At 32.0% G+C, this 23,922-nt stretch overlaps 2 protein-coding genes and 2 non-coding genes across 6 annotated transcripts; 2 read left to right on the top strand and 2 right to left on the bottom strand.

Moving 5' to 3' along the window:
- Window positions 1-11,238: 11,238 nt before the first annotated feature.
- LOC145627446 (putative serine/threonine-protein kinase WNK11) lies at window positions 11,239-13,912 on the top strand. 2 transcript variants are annotated; one of them, XM_081679832.1, is made up of 3 exons: window positions 11,239-11,457; window positions 12,008-12,517; window positions 13,136-13,912. In XM_081679832.1, exons 1-3 carry the CDS (start codon window positions 11,374-11,376, stop codon window positions 13,523-13,525), a joined length of 984 nt encoding a protein of 327 aa, XP_081535958.1. In that variant the 5' UTR covers window positions 11,239-11,373; the 3' UTR covers window positions 13,526-13,912. The 2 variants fall into 2 exon arrangements, with proteins under 2 accessions (XP_081535958.1, XP_081535959.1); XM_081679833.1 differs by having other exon boundaries at window positions 11,304-11,457; window positions 12,003-12,517.
- A 2,699-nt stretch (window positions 13,913-16,611) lies between these two features.
- Window positions 16,612-16,684, bottom strand: TRNAR-CCU (transfer RNA arginine (anticodon CCU)). The gene has a single exon. It is a non-coding gene; the product is annotated as a tRNA-Arg (tRNA).
- Window positions 16,685-19,238: 2,554 nt separating this feature from the next.
- Window positions 19,239-22,631, top strand: LOC145627445 (ubiquitin-like-specific protease 1C). Of its 2 annotated transcripts, XM_081679831.1 has the most exons (8): window positions 19,239-19,424; window positions 19,562-19,685; window positions 20,731-20,914; window positions 20,995-21,156; window positions 21,308-21,436; window positions 21,545-21,626; window positions 21,815-21,928; window positions 22,111-22,631. In XM_081679831.1, the coding sequence occupies exons 2-8, from the start codon at window positions 19,616-19,618 to the stop codon at window positions 22,306-22,308; spliced, it is 939 nt and encodes a 312-aa protein (XP_081535957.1). In that variant the 5' UTR covers window positions 19,239-19,424; window positions 19,562-19,615; the 3' UTR covers window positions 22,309-22,631. The 2 variants fall into 2 exon arrangements, with proteins under 2 accessions (XP_081535957.1, XP_081535956.1); XM_081679830.1 differs by having other exon boundaries at window positions 19,239-19,685.
- Window positions 22,632-22,871: 240 nt separating this feature from the next.
- Window positions 22,872-22,944, bottom strand: TRNAR-CCU (transfer RNA arginine (anticodon CCU)). The gene has a single exon. It is a non-coding gene; the product is annotated as a tRNA-Arg (tRNA).
- Between the last annotated feature and the right edge of the window lie 978 nt (window positions 22,945-23,922).

Genomic DNA, 23,922 nt, shown 5'->3' with positions numbered 1-23,922 from the left:
TATTTTGAGATTTTGTAAAACCTAACCACAGTACCACACAATATAGAGGGAATATTAATTATTTTATTTTTTAAAAAAAGAATCTTTTTGTTCCTTAATAAATTGTGTGCTTGATTGAAATCAAGTCATGATATATTTTGTTACATAGATTGTCAATATGAACTACAATACTAGCTATTGTAATGGTTTTTCTTTTCACTTTTACTTGTACATATAGATATATAGGTATTAGGTACTAGTATGCTTAGTAACTTAGTACGAGTAACTTAAGATGTGAATCAATTCCCGTCTACATCAATAGATTTTAAAAGCGAATTGTCTAAAAAAATATTCCACTTGGAAGAAGTCAGACAGTTAGTCTAATCATCTAAAAGCCTACCTGAGTGGAATCCTTGGTCTTCTACCATAAGTTGAGTCAAGTGAAGCACAAATTCCATTAGAAAGTACAATCATTCTCAAATGAAATCGGCTAAAATTTGGCTGAAACAATCCAAGTATTTGAGAAACCTAAAAAGCTGCAAATTAAACACCCCATGTTCATATTCAGTACACTTGATCAGAATCCAATGTATGAAAACTATTCTAATCATTTTACTTGTAGAATCATTCTCGAGAATTACACTACAAAGGTTTAATCAGATCATTAACTCATCATGTCTTACTTCATTATTTTTCTTGTCATATGATGATATTAACATAGTTTATGAAAGTTGTCTGGATCTCATCTTTTTCTCATACCTAGACCATTTTAATTCCTAAAACCGATAAAGCTATGTTTAGTTCATCTTATTTCGATATCTTACTACTTATTATTTCGTATTTTAAATAACTTTAGAGATGATCATCAAATCATATAAATCCTATGTACACTATTTTATTGCTTGATATTGTAATAAAAAAAAATAATGAAATTACTTATTGAAAAACTACACGTTACTACAAATCTATAAAACCTCAAATTTTGGTCAAATCAAGCAATCAGATCAGATTAGAAAAAAAAAAAATAGGTCTAATCAAATTAGATCAGAATGAAAAAAAATAAGTTTAGATTATAGAAAAAATAAAGTGAACTAAACATAGCCTAAATATAATTAACCGATATATTTGTATTTTATACATTTAAATTAAAAATTAAATAATAACATATGCGATTATTAGTTCTAAACTAAGCAAGAAATCTAGTTTTGATACACTTGAAACAAACAACATAGAGGCTCAATTTGGCTTGTGTATGAAACTAATGATAAATAACTTAGGCCCTGTTCTTTTGAGCTTCTGGGCGAGGCCGAGCAGGGGTCAACAGAGCAGATTAAATTTCAGCAGAGCAGAGCAGATTTCAGGATAGCAGAGCAGAGCAGATTTCAGGATAGCAGAGCAGAGCAGATTTCAGGATAGCAGAGCCGAGCCGAGCAGAGCAGATTTCAACATTATTATTAATACTATTATTATTATTATTATTATTATTATTATTATTATTATTATTATTATTATTATTATTATTATTATTATTATTATTATTATTATTATTATCAAAAACAAAAGTCATACAACCTACAATAAATTAGTGGGAAGCCGAGATACAATCTGGGCCCCCACTCCTCTAGCTATAGCAAATCCTACCCTAGTGAAGATATGAGGTGCAGCACGAGCCCCAATGTCTTGCGTCATCGAGAACCTCTGAATCCGCTTCAGTAACGCAACACCCTCCTTCTCTAATTCCCCAAGCGAAGAAAAGGAGAAGGGAATGAAACCATATCCAATCGCCTGACATCGAGCTTCATACTTAACCCGCTTCCGATGAGCAGCATCAGCCACAACCCGCCCAGGAATAAAGTCAGATAGCCCTGACTGTGTCAAAGGAGAAGACCCTGTCAAATCAATACAGACATCGCGACCACGATCCCATGAATAAAGTAACACATCCGCAGGTCTGAGGGCCTCGTCGTTCCCTCCAGCCAACCCAATGTCAACCTCTTTTCTCGCTGAAATCCCAGAACGATAACAAACATCAACAAGGGTATCCCGAACAACATTATGCCGATGTTTAATACCCACAATACCAGCACAAGACACCGCGTGATCACCGAAAATATCTCCAGCAAAAACCCTCGAACAAGCAGAGCACGACGTCGAGATAGAGAACAATGGAACACCCAACCGATAGGACAACACACAGCGATAAGTCTTGGCGTTCATCGTCTGACCCAACCCCGAAATAGGAACCGCCCGAAGCCAAGCAGAGGTGTGATCACCCTGCTGTGATTTCCACAATGCTGATTGTCGAGGAGTTAAAGAATAAGTAGATTCTGCAGAAGCGGTAATCTTTGTGAAATACATATCTGCCAATTTCTTCATGAGTTTAGGGGCAGCGACCTCACTCGGATTACTCAAAATGTCAGACTCCACTATTCCATTAAACAGACACAACGCATCCTCAAAGGCTCGTCCAAGACCAACAATGCCAGTATGCCGAAGAAGTTGTGTCTGCAACCCAGCAGACTGCAACCGAGAAGCAAGAAAAGCATAGTGACGAACATCACCTGCAGAATAAACACCAAGCCCTCCAAACGCAAATGGTAAGGTGGCAAGCCGCCACTGCCAATCACCAAACCCAGGCCCCGAAGCGGTAACAATACGCTCCAAGGAAGATCGAAGAGCTCCATCAAAAGTGCGCTGAGCTACCTCAAAAGTACTAGGAGGACAAGTACGTAATGCAAAGTAGAGTTTTGAAACTCCAGTACATGCCCTAAGTAACAACAGTTCACACTGAGGATCATCTAGCATAGCGACCTTATCCATAAGGGCAATGGTCTTGGTCACCCTCTGCATCACAAGCTCACCACAGAAACCAGAATCGGAACTAGCGGGACCTCCAAGCAACCTAACACCACGCAAAGGTCGAGCAATATTAGGCGGAAAGACACCCACCAGCCTGCTTCGAGGGTCTTCCGTAGGCCAGAAAACTTCAGTTTTTTCCACGTTAAGACATAACCCAGAACGAGGTCCTTCCTCCATAATCAACTGCAGAACTTGCCCCACCACCAAAGTGTCTCCAATAATCGTGCCGTCATCTAAATACCAAGCCTGAAGACATACATCAAAAGTCTCTCTAATTTTACACACCAGAGGTTGTAAAACCAAAGAAAAAAGCAAAGGACCAAGGGGATCACCCTGCTGCACCCCTTGAGATGACCATAAGGTTTGGTCCCCATAGTACAACCTGGCTGGATTAGAATAGCAGAATTCAACCCATCGCGAAATGCCTGGACAACGGCGACGTACCTCACTTAACATGACCGAACGATCAACCAGATTGAAGGCATTTTGAAAATCCACCAACAACATAGATAGACCCACATCAGAACCACGATCCTCAATTAACCGATTCACCGCATGAAGAATTGCCTCACCACCTGAAGAAACCCCAACACCAAATTGAAGGCCATCAAAGTAACTCCCTAAAGACTGACCAACCATAACAGCACCCACCTTCGAAACGAGACGCCGCCAAACCGTACCCACAGCAATAGGACGGATACCACCACCGGGCTTGACAAGTGGCGTAAGAGGAGCACTAGCAATGTACTCTCCTAATTCCATAGGACATCTTCCAGCTAGAAAGATATTAACCACCCCGGTAATAGAGTCAACCAACTCATCTGAGACTGCCACAGCTGCACCACTTAAGCAATCCATAAGATGTTGAGCACGCAAACCATCCCTACCACATGATGTGCCACGGGGGAAGCTCTTAATCCGATCCAAAACAACAGCAGAAGTCGTTACGAGATGAAGGTGATCAATAGGTATATCAGGCAAGGATGGAGCTGGAGATGAAGGGTGCTTGGACAGTAAATCCGCAAGAGTGGCGTCATTATAAGGAGCAACGCCTGAAGAAGAAAGAACCCGAACTGCAGCAGTGTAATGGCCATCGCAAATCTTCCTACGACACTGCTTTATATTACGCTCCTCCAAATCAAAGTCCTCATCATCAACCACCGACAAAGTAGGAGATTCCTCCGCCAAAATTTCCCTCACAAGCTGCAAATTACCACCCGCTACATTCCAAGAACAAATAGCACGGGAAATACTCTCTTCCTGATGCCGACGTCTTACCGCAGACCGAGACTCACGACTACTCCGAGGGCGAAAGATTTTAAGGATGCAAAGAGGTAACACCAACAAAGAGACCCAATTAGAAATGTCATCAGGCTTAGAGATCACCTTATCAAGAGCACCTTTCAGAACCCGAGAAAACCCCAAACGACACTTGGGAGGGATAGACTTAACAGTGCGAAACCCCTTAGAGAAAAAACAATCAAGGAGAGCCACATCAAAACCACCGTTATGATCTCGCACCTCACCATCCACATGACCAACTCGAGCAGGAGAAGAAGGAGCTTGCGGCTTGGTGAAATTATGAAGCACAAAACGAACAATACCATCTCCTTCATCAGGGGGCGAAACATCCTCATCCCTATCATGACGACACTTAGAACGAAACGTGTGCGTTTTATAGCAAACTCCACATAACCAAATCCCCATACGCCTAAAAGTAACTTCTGCCTCATTATAAACTGCTAAATTAGAAGTTAGAGAATGTCGGGTGATATCTCGCGCACCGATACAACAATGACGATCACTAAGATGCCTAATTAGAGAACGTCGAGTAAGGCCATTTCCACTCCCATCTTGACAACCACTAAGACCCACAAAGGGACAATGAAACTTCACAACGGCAGCCGACATAGATGACTTGCACCACCCAAAACTGAAATACGCCCAAAAGAGCACCAGAACCCAAAACTGCACCCAAGAGCTGCCGAAACTAGACAAGAAACTGCACCAGAAACTGCTGCAAAAACAGCACCCAAAACTGCTCCAAAACAGCCCCCAATATCGAAAAATCACTGGAAATATTGATCACCGAAACCCAAAATAGAAACCAACGAAGAACCTCCGCTGAACCACTGAATAGAATTATTATTATTATTATTATTATTATTATTATTATTATTATTATCAATGTTATTATTGTTAATGTTGTTGTTATTATTATTACTATCACTATTACTATTACTATTACTAAGTGCATATACCATTGATTTAGGCGAGTGAAAACATAAATATATGTATACCATATTTAACATATGTTAATAGTAAAAAGATAAACGACAACGGTTTACTTATATTTATTTCACCAAAATTTTAAAATAAAATGATTTAATGAGTAATAATGATTTTACTTATAAATTTGTCTTAATAATATATTTTTAACCATAAAAATAATAATGATATACAAAGTACTACTTGAAAACAACCTCTTTTTTTTTTTAATTCTTAAATTGTATGGAAAGATTTGAAAAATAATTCAACTCAATGAACTAACAATCAATACCCACATACATATAATGTTTCTAAACATTGTGAATCTAATATCAAATGTTTATAAAAGAAATTTTTATTAATTGTTATTATTATTTATTTTTTTGAAAGAATTGTTATAACTATTAGAAATTATTAATTAATAATATTATTAATAAAAAATATTATTAAATATTAATTCCTAATAATTTGAATTATTAAATATTAATAATGATAACTATTATTATTAATTATTATTTTGATTAATAAATATTAATTATAATTAATATTAATAATTATTAAAATTATTTTTAATATTAATAATTATTATAATTATTCAAAATAATAAATTATTATCATCAATACAATAGTAATTATTATTATTATTGAATATTAATTATTATTGTTATTTTTAATTATTATTTGAAAATAGAGCAGAGCAGAGCATATTTCTTTTGAGCATAGCAGAGCAGGGCTCATCAGAACAGAGCAAAGCAGAGCAGAAGAGCAGCTCTAAAGAACGGGGCCTTAATAGGTTAATATTTGTTTGTTGGGTTTAGTGTGACCCAAATCCATCAGCCAACTAATTGTGTATGTTTCAAGAAAATTCATTCTGCCAAAGAATTTTCTGGAAGATCCTGTATGTAGTTGTTTTGAGCAACACACTTCATCTCTTGCCTATAAATATTAGAATTGGGCATCATTTGGGAACATGTAATCCACGCATATCCTCTAAGGCTCTTATTTGTCTTTACTATTCATGAGTATTAGGTTTTTTATTATTTGACAATTTTCCCATGGTATATATTATGTTTTCCTTTTTACTACTTGTGTAAGTATCACGAAGGTTTGACGATAAGGTTACAAGATGAATCCCAAAGCAACTACATTAAACAAGTTAAGCTTAATGAAAACAATTGTCACAGTATTAATTAAAGAATTGTTTATAAATGATTTTCTATTGCTACTTGAATAAAATAATTCATTGGCAAGAATTTTTATACATGTAAATAACCATAGATATATGTTATTAACCTAAACCATAAAAATACGATAAATATAATCAATTTGATTCAAAATATACCTTATACCTAAAATATTGTACACATAGTCGAGTTATTAGTCCCGCAAATTGAGAAATTTTTTCCTGTTTAGTCATTACAAAATCGGCATAGATGAAACAACACTTACAAACTTAGGTAAAAAATAACCATGTGATGATACAAAACGTACCAAAATAACACTGGATGAGCTGCAACCGAAGGGGTGAAGGGATGGAGATGACAAAGAAAAAGAATAATGATCCATTAATCATTAGTAATTAACATAGGATTAAAGTTTTATAAAATCCTATTTAGAGTTTATAATGATTTTTTAAGAAAATATTTAGTTATGACTTAGTTATATCATAGTAGTTTTGTTCCCGTGCGATGCCCGGGTTGTTTATTGAATTTAAAGATAAATTTTTAATCTATATGTCAAATTTAAAATATATCATTGATACGTTTATTAATGTGCTTTTGTGACGATATGTTATCTAGTAGGCATGTAATGATTAATACTAATGTTGGCGGAAATGTTCGATTTAATACATTAAAAAAAACAAATAATAAATTAAATAAGATAAATGTTCAAAGCCCGTTGGTTTGACCCAAACCCAAAACTTTGGGCAAGGGTTGAACATTTCTTGACTCGTAACCTAAAGTGACCCAATCCGAGATGACTCGTGACCCGACCCTAATTGACAGGTCTAGATATAGTAATAATAAATTCAATTAGTCGTGAAGTATATTATTTTAACCGATTAGTATATATTATAAATAGATGTTTTACGCTTTAAACTAATTCCTTCGCTCCAAAAAAATATTATGACATAAAAAATAAATTTATATGGTAATTTTTGAGAATTATGATCTAATAATTTTTTTGAATAAAATTATAATTCAATTTGTATCTCGGCTTTTTATGGAAAATAAAATTATAAACTTAAAATTTTATCCTAAAATCCAATCCAAATAGAATTCTAAATTAACCTTTTTTTTATTTTATGAAATCTATTTAAATTTATACGCAACACCTGGCAAAAAGTTGGAACGCCAAGTGTCGCAACATCGTGACCTGGCTAAAAGTTTAGCTTTATATATTAGTTATATGATATGATATGTCATATAATGAATTAAATATTAATCATTTTTTTTGGTGTTCCACTCGGTTCACCCTTTGGATTAATCCGGATTGTAGATTAGTTCTGGTGGTTAGGTTCTAGTCCTCTCCCAATTGTTATTGTGGGGGATCGAACACGAGTTCTTCGTATCAAGTGTAGTTTCAATCACCACTACACCACACATCCAATTGGTTATGAAAACTAACAATAGAAAAGTGGAAACACTACACCTTTTTTCTTGTAACTTGTTTTAAATTTTTTGACTTCCGAAAAAAGAAAAAATTGAAAACAAAAAACGATTTCAAAAAACCAAGACTTTATTTTAGTATTACTCCTGCTTTTAGGGCATTTTCTCTTCAGCTTATTTCAGTTCAGTCCAGCTCCAATAAGGCCCCGTTCACTTCACCTTATTTTTGCTGAAATGAAATTATTTTAACTGAAACAAAATTATATTTGCTGAACTTAAATGATTTTTGCTAAACTGAAATTATTTTTTTATTGATTTCTATTATAATTCTTCTTTAAAATAACTAAATTTTACTGAACTAAAATTAATTTTACTGGATTGAGCTTCTTTTTACTGAACTAAAATTATTTTTACTTAATATTATTTTTTAAAGATGAAGTGAACAGGGCCTAAGTTCAGTTCAGTTCTTAATTTCCTTCTCTTATAAAATATTCAGTTTAGTTCAGTTTAGTCCAATAAGTTTAATTCAGTTTAATTCAGCTCCAATAAATACAATTCATTCCAGTTCAGCTTATTTCAATTAATCAGACCCTTAATAGTATGGAGTACTTGTGAATAGAAATATACTCAATCAATTTTCTTTCTTTTAGTTTTAGCTTGAATTTGAATCAATGGGTCAATGTTCTATATATTGCTTAGTAAAAGAGGCCCATAGAATCGTAGGTTGATGCCCTTGGTCCATTTCACCTGCCTTTTGGGCTTTAGGGCATTGCACATTTGAGTGGAAACTGCGCCAAGCTTTATTGAAAAATGTAGTAATAACTAATAAGGTTCATCTAACTAAAAAGGTGATCAAGTGTGCAATCTATTCATCTAACTATACTAAACCGTTAGAAATCTAAAGTGTTAATCACTAAGCTATTGTCGTACAAAATATTAAATAATGTTAATCTTTCAAAAGTACATGTAAGACAATTTGAATTACTAAATTGAATTAATGCAATAACTCGAGGCATCGTCCGAACCTAAGATCTTGTTAAATTTATATAAGCTTATATTTTATATAGCCTTCTGACTTATTAGCATTATTACTAGCAACCTGTTCATAATGAATGGCCACCAATAATTGATCGTGTGTTCAAATCTAAATTATTATAAATAGAGAAAATACATTTGACGCTCACTGATAAATAACTTTAGATAAAATATTACTCAATACTACGGGAAGTAGTATTGCTTTAATTACTCTTTGATCTTTTATTCATCTTGAAAGAGTGCCAAGAATTTTAGGGGCAAAGTTGGAACATCATAAACCATGATGTAACCAAGTGTTACATTTGCTTATGTATAGTGTATGTTTGCATGCATACATCATACATGTTGTGTAGAATTTGAGTTTTCCAAAATCAGAAATATTTTATACGGAGTTGCCAAATTGGGGTGTATATAATACGAATATGACGCTCCATTAGTATAAAGAGTTGTGTTTTTTTGGTAGTGTGTCGTGTAGTTAATTAGGAGCTTGTGATTTGTTCCCTAATCCCGGTTATCTTACCGAGCATTTTCTAATAGATTCTAATTAGGGTTTTTGGTTTAGAAGGTATTCTAAGACTTCTAACCTCTAACCAATTTTCTTTTGCGTGTGTAAGAAAGTCTACATGACCATGCATGAAGTGGGGAGTACACAATCGTGTATATGTAGTAGGGTACATTCGTACATGATCGTATAGTCTCTAGTTTAACCGTGTGAATTTGGAAAATATTTATCAAAACTTATGTGAATTGATTATTTTTGAACTTATATATAAAGTCAAGGAAATTTAGCAAACTTAGCTAGTAGTTTACAAATAGAGCTAAGGAAGTGGAACACTCACAAAGACCACTTCCTTATTAGCTCCTCCTTTACAAATTATTTTATTTAGTCTTGATGCATATGGTCTCGAGGCACCCACAAAGGCCACAATACACAATACCAAAGTAAACCTATTATTGTAATTTATTTATTTATTTTTATTCTTGGCAAATCCTTGTATTGTAACTTCTTACGATCCTATGGAGTATTATATAGAGTCACAAAGACCAGTGATGCAAATAATACTTGCATTGATTCTGTAACCTAGTTATCATTTACAATTACATCTTTATTGTACAATTGTATTTATAATAATACTTACAATAATTAGTTACGATTAAAGAGGTTGAGTTACTCAAGAGATTACCATAGTACATTAGTATGTAAATAATATAAGATAATACAATATAAGCCAGTTTTGATTGCTTTGAGTTTTAGAAGCCATTTTATGTTATTTGTTGATTTTGTCATAGTCAAATGCTGTGTAGAAGGCACCATTTCTTATTTCAATTATAAAAAGTCAACTGTCAAACATCATCAACTAACTTTGATGATTCAAAATAGCATGTACGCACGCACACAATCGTGTATTGACCACAAACCCCACTAACTATTCAACTTATACAAGCATCTATCCCCCATGATTTCACATTCATCATTTTTTGGTCCAATCTTAAGAGCTTTATTTCAAATTAAAGGGTTAATTATTCCAAATGATATAACTAATCTTACAATTTTTATTATTATTTTTTTTTTATTTAAAAATAAAGTTAAGAAGGGCTAATAAGCTAAATTGTATGTGGATTAGATTTATTTAGTGAAAAAAAAGTTCTTGCCTTTAGAAAATAGTTATTAGTACTTCGTAGTTAAGTAATTTTCACTCATATGAACTTATATTATTTTATTATATAAATTTAGGGTTTGTTCACTTCAACTTAATTTCATTTTAGTTCAGTTCAGTTCAGTTCAGCTTTTAATTTCTTTCTCTTATAAAATATTCATTTCATCTCTATTCTGTTCAGTTTAGCTCCAATCAGTTCAGTTTAGCTCAATTCAGCTCGGTTCAGTAAATGTGAACAAGCCCTTACTTAAACTCATTTGAATTATTAATTTTCTAGAACTTATCTTATTTGAAGTTGTTTTTTTCCTAAAATTATTAATAAATAAAAGAAAAGAACTAACATGGCTTAAATATCATCCCGCATCATCTACCTATAAAATCCATGTTTTGTTCTCTTAAACTTATTTTTATTGAACTAAAATTAATTTTACTAAAATAAAATTATAAATTATTTTTGATGGATTAAAATTAATTATACTGATCAAAGCTTATTTTTCTAATATATATATTTTTATCTAACATTACTAATTATTACGATTACTGATTAAAAAATCATTTTTACTAACTGAACTTATTTTTCACTGAACTGAAACTGAAATTATTTTTTACCGAATTAAAAATACGTATATAGTGATGTCATGTATTTCATAACAGTATCATTATGCCAGTTGACTAGTATTAGTATATTGATGGAATATGCTATTGTACCTTAAATGTTGTTTTAAAAGTAATATCATAGCATATATTATTACCTTATATAAAATGATTTTGCCCAAAAATGAGAAGATTATTTCCATGCACAAACGATAACATACAATTCTCCATATCACATCCTTTGATTCTCTTAAAAAAAAAATAAAAAAAATTACAATATCCAAATCCAAAATTACAAAACATTTTTTTTAATCTACCTTTTCACCTAACCTAAATAGTAAAAAAGTTCCTACACTATATAAATAAAGTTGATGGGCTTCTATTGCTATGAGTTTTGCTCTCTCTTCAAATTGTGTTTCCTTTTCTCTCCTCCTCCCTCAAATCACTCTAATAAGGTAATTTCTCTCCCCCTTTTTTTTTCCTCTCTCTTCATATAATTTTTTTATTATATATTTTTGTTTAATATAATAGGTGCAAATTATCATAGAATAGGGTTTTAGTTTTTTTTTTTTTTTGGGTTTTTTTTTCTTGTATAAATTTAATTTTTAATTTATGAATATACATAGGATCGTTGGTATAGTTCATGAATTTTTTTTTCTCTCAAATTTATTTTCTTCATTTTTGTATAAAAACATTTTGTTATATAAAAAATGTATAGCTTTGGTTCCTAGATGATTTATTTTTTCTTTTAGTTTTTCATTAATTTTGATTTTAATTAATTCAAAGGAATATAAAATTAAAGTAGGAGAGCAATAATAGCGACCCATCAACCTCATTGAAGTGCAATATAATCAAGTAATTACTTGCCTTTAAAAACATTGAATTCTTTTTTATTATACAAGTGTTCTTTTTAGATGTTAGAGAGTCAAGTCATTTTTAATATGTACTTTAAATAAAAATAATTATTTTATTATTAACAACAACGAACAATTCAATCCAGCACAGATGCCTATTGAAACGGAGGATTTGGACCCACCCGATAGCGGCTCGGAGCCGTTTGTGGAGGTGGACCCCACGGGGAGGTACGGCCGCTACGACGAACGCCTCGGTGTTGGGGCCGTGAAGAAGGTGTATAGGGCATTTGATCAAGAGGAGGGCATAGAGGTGGCATGGAACCAAGTAAAGTTAAAACAATTTAGTGGCGATAGTTCTATGATAGATAGGTTATTTTCTGAGGTTAGGTTATTACGGAGTTTGAAAAATAAAAATATAATCGCGTTGTATCATGTTTGGGAGGACAAGGCTCATAACACATTAAATTTTATTACCGAAGTTTGTACCTCGGGAAATTTGAGGGAGTATAGGAAGAAACATAAGCAAGTTTCTTTAAGGGCTTTGAAAAAATGGTGTAAGCAAATTTTGAAAGGGTTGGAATATTTGCATACTCATGAACCTTGTATCATACACCGCGATCTCAATTGCAGCAATCTTTTTGTCAATGGTAACATTGGTCAGGTAACGATCCGATTCTTTGCTTATTATTTTTAGTTTTTTTCGAGTTGATTCTTTTTTTTTTCCTGATATGATATGTTATGTCGGACATGCTTATGTGTGCATCATTTTTAATTTTCAAATGAAACATTTATTGTCTAGAGTTATGTCGCGATTTCTAGAAACACGACATAAAATCTTGCAATAGTTTATTAGGTGTAAATGAGCTTTACTTTAGTCCTGTTTGATTTCATTCCAAACTAGATTGCTATGTCATGTGATGTGATTTCAATGTTACTTGATTTCATTCCAATTATATAAATATATGATTTTTTTTTTGTGATCTTGTTATCCTTTACTCCGGAATTTATATTTAAAATTGATTATTTCATATAATTTAATTTTAAAACACGATTATATTCTTTTTTACTTTTATTAGTTAAAAAAGATAAGTAATTTATATTTTTTTGAAATGAATGTCACAACTTTTTAAGTATAGGTTAGGATAATATATGTACTAATTTATAAGTAAAATTTTCTCTATCAACATTTAATATAATATTGTTTTAAAACTATATAGTATAGAATATAAATGTTAAAAGTCTTTGATATATAAGAGTGGCGTTATATATATTGCAATAGGTGAAAATTGGGGATTTGGGTCTAGCAGCAGTAGTAGGAAGGAGCCATGCTGCACATTCCATCCTAGGGACACCGGAGTTCATGGCGCCGGAGCTTTATGACGAGGACTACACCGAGCTAGTCGATATCTACTCATTTGGAATGTGTGTAATTGAACTTGTTACCATGGAAATACCTTATAGTGAATGTAACAACGTCGCTAGGATATATAAAAAGGTGACATCCGGGTTAAGGCCTCAAGCCCTTGACAAGGTTAAGGATTCGGAAGTGAAGGCGTTCATTGAGAAGTGCCTAGCTCGGCCTAGGGCTAGACCCTCTGCGACCGAGCTCTTGGCTGATCCTTTCTTTGATGACATTATTGATGATGATGAAAACAATGAACAAGAGTAGATGAAGTATGTTAGAGATATGAATATTTTTCCGATATTTCATATCTCTAACAAACTAGTAGAAACTTGCATAGATTTTTATAGGAATTTAGCCTCCAAAGTTTTTTATATTTTTGTTGTAGGCTTGGTTTCATATCTTTGTTACATGTTGCATGATTTGTTGGACTATACAATATTTGGTAGGTTATTATGTAATATTTGGTTTGATCTAGGTTTTTTTACATAGGAAAAAAAAAAGTGTTTTGAGGGAAATAATAAAGGTTTAATTAGAATTTGGGAGTGAAATTTATCTCTGGGATTACAAAAATGTAAATATAATTTCCAGGGAGATTATATATTTGGATGGTATTTGATCTGAATTTCTATTGTGTTGCACATTATGTTTGGCATATATAATGAATTCCTTCTACTTTAATTTCTTAGTATTATATATATAATGAATTCCTTCTACTTTAATGTACAATATGTATTATTGTTTTTATACATGAATTAATTAATTAGGTGAAGAGGTTAAGTCAAAGTTGAAGTAGGAATTTAAAAATGTAAATAAATAAAAAAAGGTTGTTAGGAAAATTGGTAATCACATATTGAGTGATTGAGCCAAACCACAACTTTGGAGGACAAATTGCTAATCACAGCTCATCACCCTAATCTGAAAGTGCTATTGCAATAACCATAAAGAAACCTTCCTTCCACACTTTTCTCCCCTTCAACTTTTTCTCAAGTCAACTTTGTGCATTTCGTTATATGCTATATATGAAATGAAAAATATAATTGTACAATGCAATTATTGTATAAATCATACGTGTGTGATCAATTAGACTTATTAAAAGTACAATAAAAGAATATATATTTTGTATGAGAACAAATTAAAGTAGAAAATGTAGATTTTTTGCATTGGTATATATGAAAACTTATTAAGCTAAGTTACATTTTATTAGGTTAATCAATAATACATAATATAAGTAAGTAAATAATACTTTTATAATTAACTATTCACAATTTTTAGAAATTTGAACTCGGAATAGTTAGTTGTATTTTAGTCACATCATAAAAGGCTAGGACATCCTAATACTTTTGAAGGTGGATTCCTTGCCAATAATCTCCAATACAAAAAATCATTGCCACATAAAATGTTAGAATGTGTACTTTTGCATGAAAAGTAAAAAGAAGAAGATAGTGTTTGAAAAAAAAATTTATTCTCTTAATTTCCGAAATTTTCAATGAAAAACTTAAGAAAGCGACACAAAAGTTTCATATGGAGTAGTCACCCCATAAATTATACTCGTACTAACATACACTAAATACTTCGCGTTCCTAATAACCTAGAATAGATTACGTGTATGCACGTGGGTAAGAGAGATTTATTACTATCTTCATCCAAAATTTATGTAAGATTTTATATATAGTTACTTTTGGACGGATTGTAATTATTCTCTTACCCACGTGCATACATACACGTAATCTATTTAACTTTTGAAAAAATGTCAAAGAGGGGTTTTATATATTGTGCTAATGTCAATAACAATTTTTCTTACTTGGGGAGACAATTATGTTTAAACAAACTTCAAAGTTAAAAACTAAAAATCATGAGAATTCAAAGATTAATTAATTTGAGAAATAAAAAATGGCAGACAAAGTATTTAAGGACAATAATTCTGGATAGCTGACATATTTGAGTGTGTTGCTAAAAGATGTGCTATTGTGCTAGTCCTACTAGCAAGAGTAATAATTATTATTCTTCTTTTTTATTTTTATTTTCCTCTTAAATTAAAACACATAATAAAGTGGTTAAGCAATACTTGTATTTTTTAAGCATGAGAAACCTTTCGGCGGTTTACTATATTATCAATATATCATTGTGCATGATTTCTTCCTCTTTATGACTTTTTTTTTTTTTTTAAGGATCTCAATCTTTATATCCTTTTGAGGATCTTCTATGGAGAATGAAACAATTATGCTTCTAATATTTCAAATACTCTCACCGTTTCTAACATACGTTCGTATTTGTTTTAGTGGCAATTACCATCGCACAATATAGATTATGTAAGTGTTCAATCAAAACAGATAGTCTGCATAGTTTAAGTGATGCATTTATTTTGAAACCGAGGAAATAACTAGAGAGATTGTCTTCCGTAGTCAAGACTCAAGAGCATGCTTTCTCATAAAGATGTACTTGAAATTTATCGTTACCAAAAGGATGAAAAGCAAACTTGAATCGCTTGAACGTTAGTGTAAGAAAGAAGGGTGAATGTCGTGATCAATCAACCTCTTAACTAAAGTTAGGGATCAAGGAAAAAGCCACATGATAAAAGTTAAATTAGTGAGAATAGTGAGCATTAAGTTTCTTATTGATTTAAAGATGCACATTGTATAATGCAACAAAACATCTTAAGACTCATTAAGATTTAAAGATTTTATTATGTTCACCTTACATTTACTTAAAGTTTTTTAAAAAATAAAATAAATAAAATAGATAAGATAGGGAAAAAAAATAAATTTTAATGGCATCCGATAGTGTTTAATAATGGTTAACCTAGGCCCATGCATGACGCTACCTATTGGATATTGCATCACCCAACTTTGGCAACTAGAACTAACAAACTTCGTCCTAATTAATGCGAACCAGATTTAATCCTGTCAAATCTTGAATATCTATCTTAAGATTTTAACGAGTCAGCTAAAATATATTTACATCTTGACCTAATAAGTGGTCATCATAATAGATTGCTTCGACCTAAGCTAGCCATTAGCCAACACTTTAAAACCTAACATGCATGGAGTAACATCCCCCTAATTAGTTAGTCATCTTCATAGATCACTTCGACCTAGCCAACACTTTAAAACCTAACCACGGAGTAACATCCCCAAATTTAATTTAGTCACTTAATAGGTCGATTCGACTTAGCCAACACTTTTATAACCTAACATTTGATGATTAGTGACCGAATGAAGCTAGAAAAGCAACAAATTCGCAATTAGTATTAACCCAATATTTTTCAAAAAATATGCTCAGAAAATACAGTGGAGTGATTAGTGACCGAATGAAGCTAGAAAAGCAAGACTAAAATGAAAAAATAGATAGCACGCGTCAGGTAGGGGTCGAACCTACGACCTTCTGCTTAGGAAACAGACGCTCTATCCACTGAGCTACAGACGCCTTTCTTGTTATATGATGTTTTCTAATGATTAAATTATATGATGCAAGTATAAGTGTAATATACATACAACTATATTAAAAAAGAAATCAAGCTAACCTTTTAATCATGTACTCCATACTTCATGTTAACTTTGTGGTTTACTACTATTGATAGGTTGCAATTTTTAGACATATATTACTCCCTTCGTTTTTATTTTCTTTTAAAGTTATGTACATTTGGTTATTTTTACGGGTATTAATTAGAAAAATGCTTTGGAAATAGGTAAAATGACAACATTTGTTTTGAGAGTAGGTAAATATTTTTGGAAACATATGCTTTAAGACTTAAGAGTAGGTAAAAATATTGATCATTGGTGAGTGAGAATAGTTGCTTTGAGATTATTGTATGTAAATATGTAGTAAATAAATGGGAATAATTGCATTGGAACTTCGGAAGTAGGTAACTATGGGGATATTATTGGACGTAGAAGCATTACCAAAGAAAAGACACGCTAAAATGAAGACATAACCAAAGAGAAGAAATGCTAAAATTGAAAACTTAACCAGAGAAAAGAAATGCTAAAATGATAATGTAATTACAAAAGAGAAACGAAGGAAGTATGTTTGTTGATTGCATAAAACTTGAATTTATTTAATTTATGGTTGTGAGTTGATATATACCATATACTACATCATGCATAAATGCATTTTCTTAAATGGTATAAATATGAGAATTTATGATAAAATCATGCATGGTTCAATGTTATTAAATGCAAAATAATCTGTAATCTCTTTCTTTACCTTCTTATATGAAAGTTGCATTTACCTTTTAAGTATATATTGTTGCAATTCTATCATATACGGAGTACTTCGTATGACAGATTTGCATGTATTATAGAGATAAAAATGCAAATTGTTATACTAAAGAAATCACGATATTCTTTTTAATGTTTTGATTTCAGTGAACTTTATTGTAACAATTTAAATCTTTATTCTTACTTGGTCGATCTTGGAATAAATTGCTAATAGTAAGGTTAGTTGTGTATAAATGATGGAAAATTTGGGATATTTATCTCTTACTTGATCCATATATTGAGCATTTTTACAAGAGTATAGTTCTTTTTCGTGTATGAATAATCACATATATTAGAAGATTATTGTCGTCCCAAGAATTTGTTTGCTTTAAGTTTTTGAGGAAGAGAAATATAAAAATACTCGTAAACAAAATGCACACATTTTTTTATCTAATTATATTAAAGCTAAGAAAATTTAGTAGTGCAATGACTATATAGACGATAGATATTTGTCATATGATGGAAGTCATTCAATAGATTTTAATAGACTCCCTCAGACTTTTATATCCCTAATGACTTGAGAAATCATATTAATTAATGTGATTAGACAGATGCCCTAGTGAATTAATAAGCATTGCTGATCGAAGAACAAGCAAGTTGGTGAGCTAAAAATTAAACATACATATATTTGCATAGCATGGGCAAAGTAGAACGAACCAATTTGTACAAGTAGCAAACATGTTGTGCTAAAGTTTAACTTACGACTAAGCTTTACCTCCCTCCGTTTTATTCAAAGAAATTTAACTATGACATTACTCAGATCATATACTTCTATTCACAATGGCATTGTTTGACAATTGGTTGATGGTTGTAGGCTGTCGGTTGGTTTGATTGGCTGGTTTGACTGGCCATTTGTATTGACTTTTTTTGTTGGTTGTTTGACTTTTTATTAGTCTAAAAACATGTTTGGTAAAATTGGATGTTGGATGTTATTTGTAACTTAGGTAGCCAAAAGCTACTCCAAGTAGCTTTTTCATTTTGGCTTAAAAGCCAGCTGAAAAATCTATTTACCAAACACAAAATTTGGATGTTTGACCAAATAAAAAAAAAAAGCCAAAAGTCAAAAGTCAATAAAAAGCCATTTACCAAACAAGCCCAATATAATTTAAAAGCATTGTGCAACACTTATGTATTATTCATAATAGACATATGTATACTTGTTTGGTTGACAATAATGTGGGAAGTGAAACTTCTTAGGAACTTTTACTTCCCACAAAACAGAGGAATTAACTTACCTAATCCCTCCTAGGTAAATAAAACTTCCCATGGGAAGTAGAAATTTCAACATCCAACCAAACAATATTTGGCAATTCCTAGGAATTACAATTTCATGGGCATTAAGTTTTCAAGGGAATTTCTACTTCCTACATGCAATCAAACATTAGAAATGTAAGTAAGTACGGAGTAATTGTTCTCCGGGAATTCGCTAATATTTGACCTTAATAACATAAAAAGATCACAAAGTCTTATATGTGGTTGACCACACGGTGTGGTCATCCAATATATGAATTACTTTATTAGTGTAATAAGAGTTACTTGGTGAGTGTTAAAGGGGCTATTTCGTCAGTGTTATAGAAGGTCAGTGTTACAGGGATTAATTCATTTTTTTAAAAGTGGTCATACGGTGTGCCCAGCCACACACAATTAAGACGGGTTGCAAAAAGATTAAAGCCATAAGTAGTAATCTTAAACATAAAAAAACCCTAGTTTGCACAAATCCACATGATCGAGCTACCCTTTACAGTAACAATAAATATCACGTTGAATTCATTTTCCAAGTATTACTTACCAATTTTGGAAAATTCATAGCTCAACATTTGATAAACCTCTTTTAATACTTGTACTACTACCAATCAACACACCTTGAATTTCGTAGCAGCAAAAAAGAACGGTCTAGATTTGATGCTGTATGGCTTTTACTCCTCTGTTTTTTTCACAGTATCTAATTTTATTCATTTTTTTTTTCACATTATCAATTTAATCAAACACAGAACATTTAAAAATATACTGTACCATTGAAGTGAAGAATATATATTATTGGCAGGAGAGAAATTATTATACATTTATACCCAGAAAAAAAGGGGTGATCTTTTTGCAAATGGGGAAGAGAAAATCTCGAGTTTTAACTAAGAATGATGATGATGATGATACTAAATCACCCAATTCAGGTTTATTTTTAATTTTGTTGTTGTTGTGTATTTTTTTTTTTTTTTCTCCCATTTGTTAATGTTTGATAATGTGATTTTTTTTGTTGTTGTTGTTGAGGTAATTTACAAGAATATGTAGTGAAAATTACAATTTTCTGGGATTTTTTTTAATGGGTATTTGTTAAGTGATTTTAATTATAAGCTTTGGCAATTTAAAGCTTGAATTGGAATAATGTCTATGGTGTGTTTTGGTTTTTATTTTTGTATGTTTTGGTTTTGGCAATTGTTTTAATTTCATTTGCGGTTTTAGTAAGATTGATCCATATCGGATATTAATTTAGACTTTCTCAGCCTTCAATTATTGATATAGTGTATTTTGGTGGAGTGCAATTGTGCAAAATTGAATTTAACAAACAGTCAGAACTTTATAGAAAAATTATTTCTTGAGGCTTGAGTATGTGTACTGATGTTTGTTCAAGGACTAGTATATTATTTCTGCTGAGTATTTTGATTATCATTTCATCTAATCTGAATAACATGAATCAAATTTCAGAAATGTTTGTTCAGTATATAAGGTTTTAATGTATCATATACTATAGTTAAATGTATAGGACTAAATTTTCATAAATTGTTTATGAATGTGTTTGTGTTTTGTGCTAGGAGGTTAGTTTGATCACTATTTATCAGAAAATTTAGAGTTTTTAAAGTTTCATCTTGTCAGTTATGTAAAAAAAAATCGTCTATGAGGAGACTGTTATGATGTTATCTGTCTTGATGAGGCTTGAGATCCTCTTATTGATCGCGTTGATTGGCATTAACTTTAAAATCTTACTTTGATCATCATGTACTCCTCCCTTTGGAAATAAATCATATATACGTACTATGGAGTTATGTTTAAGGATGCTAGGAAAAAGTTGTCACTTTGGTTAAGTGATGCAATGAAGATTGAATGACTTAAATATTCTGATTGATGTCATAATTTTGATTAGAGGGGTAAGGAGAATGTGTCAACTAACTTAGCAAGCCTAATTTTAGAAGCAACTGATCAAACGTCTATTGTTGACAGAAATATATGAAGATGGTCCTGTAACATATTACTGTGATGTCAATACTGGGGTGATGTATAGAAAGGATGCGGAAGCATCAAAGGAGAGACTTGAACCGTCTCTCATAAAATCAAAGAGCAGAGGTAGACAGATATCTGGAAAGCGCTCAAAGATGGGTAGTTGTACATTTGATGAAAACTTGGAGTAAGTTTCAACCCATTGAACAACAATACAGGATCCTGTATAGTCTTCACAATTCTTATGCATGATTCCGGAACTTGTAGGACTATTTGGAGGAGTTTTTCTGAAGACAAGAGGGCTGCATTTGCTCACTTGGATAGCTTTTATTATTTGATTTATAAATCCAGAAGAACTCGTGCTTTGGAATTGATAAAAAAGAAGCACATTTTCTCAAAGAATTATGTTTTGTTTCCCATTGTTTGCTGGTATGTACTGGCATATTCCTTTCCTCATCATATTTTTTTTCCAATTTTGTAATGCAAGTTTTCGTAGAAGTTTATTGGTTAATATGCTCTGATTGTGAAGCTTTTGTAGCTCGTTTAGTTGTTGATGTTGTTCTGATTTTCCTTACTGTAGGGATCACTGGAGACTAGTGATTTTCTGCCATTTTGGTGAGGCCGTTAGCTCTAAAACCAGAAGCAGGTGCATCTTATTGCTCGATTCTGCTGAGACGAGTGCAGATGTTATTGGACCTGTTGTGAGGAAGTATGGTCTCAGCCTAATTTTATTTTTGCTTGTTCAAGTAATGATTTGAAATTTGTTTTTTTTTTTTTTTGATGAAATTGGTTCATATAACAACATACTGCATTGCAGGCTTGTCTTCGATATATTTAAGGCTGAGGGTCGACCTGAAACCAAAAATGACATATACCAAATACCTCTGAAGATGCCTAAGGTAGATATTCTATATATAATAGGATTTGCAATAACTTAACCAGACATTTATTATTACATCTTTCACTTTAAATTCATATGATTGTGCTACTTTATCATTATCTCTTTGTTGTATACTTGTACGCGGTATTTTGTTTATGGATTCTTAGCTGAAGCAACTCTGATAAATGTTAACACAATTGTTTTCAGGTTCCCCAACAGACAAATGACTTCGACTGTGGCAGATTTGTTCTGTTCTTCAGCAAACTGTTTATGGATGCTGCTCCTGAAAACTTTAGCCTTTCAGATGGTTACCCTTACTTTGTACGATCTCTCTCTTTCTCTTGCTCGCTATCAGATTCCATTTATGGGTTAAGATCATATTAAAATGTTGGTTAAAGTTGACAATGGGACATAAAATGAGACACAAACTAAGGCAAATCCATCCTTGATTGTAATAACATGGCAATTGACACCGTCTCCCATTTCTTTTGTTTATGGTGCAGCTGACATCTGAGTGGTTCCGTCCTGAGCATTTTGATACGTTTTGTAACAAACTTGAAGAGGACATACCCACACCAGAACAAGGAGTAGAACAAGTTCCAAGAAGAATTTCGCAAAGGATCACTGCACAACAAACTTTTCAACAACATTCACAAACATCTTATCCACCAAACAAAGATGTGGTCTTCATCATCGACTGATGCAGTTGATATCATTCCTTATAGGCTGGTTGACGTTTTTGCATTAATCGAAGGTGTTTATGAACAGATTATAATTAACTTGAAGGTTTTTTTTGAGGTGTATATAGTTTATAAGAGTGCAAAATATTCCATAAGACTTAGAGCAATGGAAGGAGTTATGTAGCTTCATTTAGAATTATTATTATTATTGGCTGCAGAATGTTTCAAAGGTTGGTGCTTAGGGGGAGTGACGAGTAATTATGTTTTTGAAGTCGCGCTTATGAACATTAAGCGTGTATGTAGTGAGTACATCGTACTACTAATAAAACTTTTGTAATTCTTCACTCCTTTTTTTATTTGAAACTGAAACGTATTCCTTTTGTGAAGTTGTAAAATAAATTTCATTTCATTAGATTTATCGATCTATCTCTATTGTTGTTAAAACCCGTGTGCAATTAAAAGTAGACAGAAATTAAGAACAGTAAAAATGCAACTGATCTGCAGTATTCTTTAGAAGAGTAACAATGGAAAAAAAAAAAAACACAAAAAACAAAAAAAAAAAAAAAAAAAAACAAAAAATTGTTCGCGTCAGGTAGGGGTCGAACCTACGACCTTCTGCTTAGGAAACAGACGCTCTATCCACTGAGCTACAGACGCCTTTGTTGTGTGATAAAGCTTTTGTCCATTATTTATATTATTAAAAGTCACACAACTATAAAACCAGAAAAGTATAGTCTTGGTATAAGGTCAGAAAAATTACACTCACCCGAAAAAAAAATTCACATAAATTGAAGCCATTGTCCTAAATTTACTAATCCGTAATGTACAACATTTGCAAAAAGTACTTTTCACTTGGTCTATAAATATAATGCGAATATAAAAAAACGCAATAAGAATTATTGTAAAATTAACCTAAAAAAAAATTTTTTAAAAAAAAAAAAAAAACTAACTCTATAACAATTCCAACTATTTCCATGCAAAAGAGAAAAAGAAAAGAAGCAAAGAAGATAGAATTATAGGAAGAAGAGGAAAGGGAAGGTATTCAGCCAACCACTTAGGGCCTGTTCTCTTCGGCTTAAATTCAGTATTTTAGATCAGTTCAGTTCAATTCAGCTCCTAATTTCCTTTCCTCATAAACAATTCATTTCATCTCTATTAAGTTCAATTCAGCTCCAATCAGTTATTTCAGTTCAGTAAATCAGAACAAACCCTTAGACTGGCTTGAGCTAAGTGGAATGTAAATCAAGTAATTTTGGTGATTAATTGATATAGATATATCAACATATGACGTTGTCATCGAGGTAAAAAATTTGATTTCTATCCGTTGCAATTTTTTTAGGGTTAAGATTATCTTATCCCCTTTCACCCGCCCAGCTTATCTTAAAGACTTGGGCTGGATTACCCTTGAAGTTTCCTTATCTACATAGCACTCCTAATGACATAAATCTATAAGTTGATCTTGAAGTAATTCATATCTAATTACTTGATCCAAAATTGCCTAAAATATACTTCTAATGACCATAATTAGACATAATTGTATTTGAAACCGACTCTACTCGAAATCATTTTGCATATTAATTATTTTGTTCTAATAAACTACCATTGTGCATGATTGATTCAAATTAAAGAAATTTG

This window comes from Chenopodium album, chromosome 4, assembly GCF_948465745.1.
Source record: "Chenopodium album chromosome 4, dcCheAlbu1.1, whole genome shotgun sequence".
NCBI classification, from domain to species: Eukaryota; Viridiplantae; Streptophyta; class Magnoliopsida; order Caryophyllales; family Amaranthaceae; genus Chenopodium; species Chenopodium album.
This window is presented reverse-complemented; position numbering and strand designations above follow the sequence as displayed.

Excerpts from the sequence above, each read along its gene's own strand:
- LOC145627445 (XM_081679831.1), top strand. The coding sequence starts at position 19,616 with ATGGGGAAGAGAAAATCTCGAGTTTTAACTAAGAATGATGATGATGAT. Across the intron at positions 21,157-21,307 it reads TTGTTTCCCATTGTTTGCTG|GGATCACTGGAGACTAGTGA; the intron begins GTATGTACTGGC and ends TCCTTACTGTAG. Across the intron at positions 21,437-21,544 it reads ATTGGACCTGTTGTGAGGAA|GCTTGTCTTCGATATATTTA; the intron begins GTATGGTCTCAG and ends ACTGCATTGCAG.
- LOC145627446 (XM_081679832.1), top strand. The coding sequence starts at position 11,374 with ATGGGCTTCTATTGCTATGAGTTTTGCTCTCTCTTCAAATTGTGTTTC. Across the intron at positions 11,458-12,007 it reads CCTCAAATCACTCTAATAAG|ATGCCTATTGAAACGGAGGA; the intron begins GTAATTTCTCTC and ends AATCCAGCACAG. Across the intron at positions 12,518-13,135 it reads TCAATGGTAACATTGGTCAG|GTGAAAATTGGGGATTTGGG; the intron begins GTAACGATCCGA and ends ATATTGCAATAG.